This window comes from Hyposmocoma kahamanoa, unplaced genomic scaffold (genome assembly GCF_003589595.1).
Source record: "Hyposmocoma kahamanoa isolate Upper Pololo Valley unplaced genomic scaffold, ASM358959v1 210, whole genome shotgun sequence".
NCBI lineage: Eukaryota > Metazoa > Arthropoda > Insecta > Lepidoptera > Cosmopterigidae > Hyposmocoma > Hyposmocoma kahamanoa.
The window spans coordinates 4,766-10,826 of record NW_020653731.1 but is presented as its reverse complement, the minus strand read 5'-3'; the positions used below and the strand labels follow the sequence as shown (position 1 = coordinate 10,826).

The window sequence follows — 6,061 nt, the reverse complement described above, 5'->3', positions numbered from 1 at the left end:
GACACGTCAAAAATAACATGTCGGAAGGGTGTATTCTCATATCAAATACAATAATAAAATTATATTTTTAGATGTAGTTACAAGTATTGTATGTGTTTTTAAATGATTATTTTAAATTTGCAAAAGCAGCAGGCGAGAAAATCTAAACGGTCATCTTTTTTAATGATTGATCCGCTTTCTCTGAGACATGAATAAATTAAATCAATATATATTTTAATCTGTTAATGTTAATCTGTTTTAACTACGCAAAAAATGTTTGATAATTATGTATAAATTAACTTTGATAGCTTTATGCATTGGTCTCAAAATAAGAAATGGAAAAATTTATATTTTCTTAAATCTTTGTAATGACGTTGAAACGATTAATTTATCGACCTGGTTCGTAAAAAGGGATGTATCTGATATCTTCGGTGTCTTTTTATTTGAGTAAACAAAAACCAAATTGACAGTATAACTGCAGCGTCCTGAATGAGTTCTGTATTATTAACCAATCTTGTCAAAGAAGGATCTCAGCTACGTGTACAATCACTACGGCGATGAATTATCTGGATGCTTTAAGTGGCACGGGGCTGCTAGATGGCTGCCCCCGCGCAGATTAAACCGCGCGTTGACGCAGATCTGCGTCTCCACCATCGCGCGCGATTCACGTGTCGCGGTGCTGTGTGTTAATCGCCTTAGATATTTATTTTTAAAACTGGGTAAATGTTTGAATAGGTACTGATGTTATACATATAAATTTGACCTGAGAACATGTTCGGAAACGCAAGCAAATTGGCTTCTGGCCTTCGCCAGCCGATGTCGCGACACGCTCGCTTCTCTTGCTCGGCCCGTGCTGCTTTGTCATAAATAATACGTCGTCACACCAAAATCAAGAACGTTAGTCCAAATACGAGGGAGTAAGTAAAGTGTATATATGTACCTACACTGTACTTAAAATTTCGTCATATCTTGTATGTATGTATATACAAGTTCTTATTGGTACATAATATGTGTACTTACTTAGTTTTAGTAATAAACACTTCAAATATGTAGATAGTAATTAATTACTCATGTACAAGTATGCAAAGCGTGTTCATTACGTAAATTTGTAGGTGCTTACAAACTAAAATTACTAAATGGACTTAGAAAAGATGATTAGTTTATATAGTTTAAAAAAAAATAGTATTTAAAATCAAAATGAAGTATTCTTTCAGTAAATGTTCTATATTATATTTATGGTACTTTCCCTTCATGTGGCATAGCCGTGGGATGGCTCTATATCTTAGGACGACGGGCGCAAGGATAAAAACTGGACTGTTTCCGCGGTTGTGGTATAAATTCTCCTAGTACTAATAGCCCTCGAAATGTTGTTGTGCTGTATTGCTCTTTAAAATTTATAGGCGTATTCTAAGAATTTGAATAAATGTAGCAACAACGTGACTGCGCTAGCCGCGTAGAGATCTTCTCTCGTACAAGTATTAGGGCACAAGATCAAGAGCTGCATGAATTGTGTTGGTGTACCACAGTCACAACAGGCTAGACTAGCATCCTTGAAACCTCATTTACACATCTTGTCTCTGCAGCGACGTCCCCGATTGCGAAATAGATTCAAGAACTTCCAGACGGGCTACCGTATATACAAGGTGTAATCGTTAAGTGTGCCCAGGTGATTATTCCATAAATATAAGACATATCAAATAGATTTAAACTGATATCGAAAGTATGTTACCTAATGAATAAGTCGACATTAATAGCTTTTTAAAAATAAAACTAGGAATATCCAAAATTTTAACATTAAACGCGTGCGTTTAATATGACACTCGTAGGGAGGCTCTGGTTTTCCTACTGTATGAGGTAACAATAAGTTAACAGATGACAACACTGATACAAATAAATTAATAAAGTTTCAAAAAATTTTGACAACTTATTATTTAGATATTATTAGAATTAATTAATAACTTAATTTATTAATAGAGTTAATTAATAGAATCGGATACATTAACTGGTAGTTTATTATACGTATTATTATTTGTATTTATGCCATTTTGTAAGGGTAATTTTTGTTTCATATCAAACTGAGTGAAAAAAAAGTTTAGGAAGTAAAAAAGATTTTCTTTTAAATTTATTTATTTTTCAAAAGTATGCATTTTACAAAAGTCTATCTTCCGAAAACAGTTTGTTGGCGATCACGCTCTTACAGAATTATAGTTACCTATCAGTAATCCGAAATGACACTTTCCAGAAATAACGTATTGTCGAACTTTCATAACCTCGTTCGAAAATTCGAACAAACGTTATTTCGGACAAAAAGTTTTCGACTTTGTGATAGGTTACCCAGAATTATAGATATACTTAACGATTAACTAGGTACCTAGCAGTGAGAAGGTGCTTCTCATGTAGGTCAGACTTACTTATGAAATAAAACAAATAACAATTACAATAATATATAAAAAATACGTTCATCCGTACAGCAATAAAATAGTTTTTTTTCTAACTTTTTTTCAAATCGGATTTTCATTCAATTTAATTTGAAACGTTGTTGTATTATTAATACTTTCATCTCTAGGTGCACCACCTGTGGACCACGGACATCTCACCCATCAGGTGGAGTGTACCATACCGGTAGCCACCTAATACATGATTTTTGGTACTCTCGGAAATCTACATCGCCTTGAGAGAACTGTCAAATTTTCACAGTGCAACTAAGGATGTTGATATGGTGTAAAGAAAGAAAGTAAAATAAATGAATGTTTAATATAAATACTCGCACAGAGCTCAAATTAACAAACTATATAAGGGAACAAGTCGTGTAGAATTTTACATAGTTATAGGTACATATCCCCTATCAACGCAAAATACTAGATTATTGGCCTCACGTAGTCTGCCCTCTTTTGTTTTGATCGGTTTTATTTTCCATATATCCGCGATGTTCATTTCTTGATCACCCTGTAATGAAATAAAGTTGTTTCGTGTAAGTTGACGTCTGTGTTAATTTGTTATTAGTTGTATTATCAGTCAATCAAAATCCAATGTGAATGACGAAAAGCCATTATGAATAACAGCATGACACGAGTACATACGTAAGCACAAGTTGTAAAACCAATTATTTGTTTGGACAAATATCGGAGTGTTGTTTGTGTTCGGATTTTTAATTATTTGACGTTTATGTTTAGATGTAAAAATGGTGTTGTCTTAAAACATGAACGTCACAGACTCACTCAGTAGATCGTCAAGGTAAATCCATTGACTTACAAATAAATGGACGACGGGTATAATACAAAAACCACGAAAAAATGTCCCAAGTCAACCTATTTAAACGTAGTGACATGTAAAGGAATATGAAAAAGCTAAAACGTTGAATTTAAATTGTAATGTCATCGCAGTACTGTCTAATTTTGCTTGCTTCGCTGTCAGTCGAACAAACGAAGACTAAAGCGTGAATGACGCTCTGTATACGATTTTAACGCCCTATAAGTTCGGACACTTTTAAGCGCGGACCCGACGTCCATATAATTGTAAGTCAATGGGTAAATCATATAATTTTTGTCATTTGAGGAGCATCGGAACAAAACCCGCTAGTCTCATTTTGTTTTCATTTTTATTCAATCTGAACAGCAACCGTGAAACTAGCTTTCAAAATATATTTCAAATGCACGGAACAACACAACCATCCCACTGAAAAAGATTAGAGTCAATGTTTTTGTTCCGAAGATTCTCATTTTAACTGCCTGTGTGGCCGAACGGTTACCATGGTGGACTGCCACGCAGAGTGGTTCCCAGGTTCGACTCCCGGGCCGGGAGAAATATTTGTATGGCCTACATTTATTTCGCTCGTGAGTTTGGGTGTAATTTGTGGTTGTCTATGTGTGTGTCCATGGCACCTGCGACACAGGGTTTTCTTAGTTCGGGGCTATGTTGTGTGTGTGCGTTATTTTTTATTTTATTTGTTTGTAGGTATTCCTATAAAAAAAATCAAGAATTTTATTTCACACAGAAAAATCGACCTGAAAAGTTCATGGAATTACGTATGTCAAGTTTTAATGAAATCGGTTACCGTAAAGTGCGCGAAACCGAATTCATCTCCTAGTTTGCCACCCTTAGAGGTAGAATATTTTTGTCAAATTTAAATGGGACCAATACTGAATTACCCTCTTATCGACAAAAATAATCATCAAAATCGGTTCGCAAATGAGTTATCGCGGAACATAAAACAAAAAAACATATTATAACTACTAAAACGATATGTTAGAGCAATTAGTACAGTGAAAAGAACAACTGCAAACCATATTTTGAAACTACTCACTGTTAGGAAATGATACTATTTTTCCGGATTTAAATCGCGTATATGTGTTTTTTTAAACAAACCGACGTTTCGGGCCTTTTACAGGTCCCATGAAAAATAGTTTCATTTCCTATGTGTAACAATCGCGAAAACTTAAGAACTATACTCACTGTTCTTTTACTTTTAAATTAAAAAACTAATCTAATAGATAAGTTAGATAACTACAAGGCTAAATACAAGGTACCTCCATTTCCATGTTAAAAGCGTCTTCGGGATCCAAAATTATGAAAGGTGTCGATTCTAAACTGTGCATTAGTCCAAAATAAGAATACTTTTTGATCTCGTCCATAAACATATCTAAAGAATATAGTTTATCTGGATCACTTCCCATCTCCTTAACTTGTTTGGCTAACACTTCATGGTAATACTTCAATAAACCATCATAATGTTTCAATCTCATATCTTGAGTAGTGCAAGCATAAATAGCAAATGAAATATCTAGTATTGGACTTGCACATCGAGTTAATTGAAAATCAATCAACTTGCAATCAACTGGTTTCCCATTTTGGTACTTATAAAGAAAGTTATTTGTCCAACAATCACCATGTGAAATCACACCGGTCTCATGCGTTCTTGTTGCTTTGACCATGTCCTTGTAGTGCTTTTTATCAGATAATTCTCGTATTACGTCTGCATAACGAGTGTTTGGATATTCTTTTTCAACAGCATCGATAGCTGTGACAAATATCTTTTCCCAAAAACGTTCGTACCATTCCCATAGCCTGTCGTCGAAGTAGGTTTCAAAAACAATATTTTTCAATACTTCGAATGTTTCCGGTTCCTGTTCTTTCATTGCAATGGATATAGCATGATATTGTGCTAAGATTTTGAAACTTAGTCTGCAATGATCAATGTCGATACCTTCTTGTCTTACTGTGCCTCCAAAATTCTCCGTACTTACATCTTCAAGGCATAGTACATCGTTTGTACCATCGCAGTAGCTTAAGAATAATTTCGCGTAGTTCGTGAAAGGTTCAGTGACGTTTTTACTCGTTTGGAATTTTAGTAAAGCAGGTAGAACAATTTCATAGAAATTAATTTCATTTCTGAAGAATTCATCGCTTCTGAACGTGAGGCGTCTCGACAGGCTCTTGGGAATGGTTTTAAGAATTACTTGGACATATTTGGATTCGCCATTGTGATTCTTTCCGTGTATCTTTATTCGCATTACCTCGCTTAGATAGGAGTCGCCCTTTCCTGTTTCGCCAACATACTGGAAATAAATCACCTTATTAATGTTTAATTGCTGTGGCAATGTACTGTTATTTTCGTGGACATAATCATTGTACTTCATTTCATAAACCACAAATCTTGTGAATGATAGTGACTGCATGGAGTAATAATTTATACTAAATATTGACATTAACCTTCAAATTTTTTCAGTTTTTTGTTTTACTAATTTTATTTTATTTATACTACTGTACAATACAGACTAAAGCCAATCCGTATTTATGACTAAAGTCAAGTTACACAGAATGCAAATTTACGCCAGCAGTTCAGACAGTAGTAAATGAATAAATGTTAGCATCTACTAAACAATAAGTAAAATCTACGAAATAATAAGAACTATAAACATGTGGTCTGTGATAAACATACAGGGTGACAGGCTCCCTACCGCTCCCTACCGCTCAGCTGGTCTGTTTCATAGAGTAGCCCAAATGAAGAGTGGGTTAGTATTTGTAAAATGGCACGACATTTTTTGTTTCAGAGACGATTCTTTTTACATATTCGGATTAGATA

General features: G+C 34.4%; 1 protein-coding gene across 1 annotated transcript; it reads right to left on the bottom strand.

Annotated features, from left to right (window-relative positions):
- Positions 1-2,486: 2,486 nt before the first annotated feature.
- On the bottom strand, positions 2,487-5,615 carry LOC113227478. Its single transcript, XM_026460414.1, has 2 exons — positions 4,506-5,615; positions 2,487-2,925 (listed from the first exon to the last, which is right to left on the bottom strand). Exons 1-2 carry the CDS (start codon positions 5,613-5,615, stop codon positions 2,797-2,799), a joined length of 1,239 nt encoding a protein of 412 aa, XP_026316199.1. The 3' UTR covers positions 2,487-2,796.
- Positions 5,616-6,061: the final 446 nt, after the last annotated feature.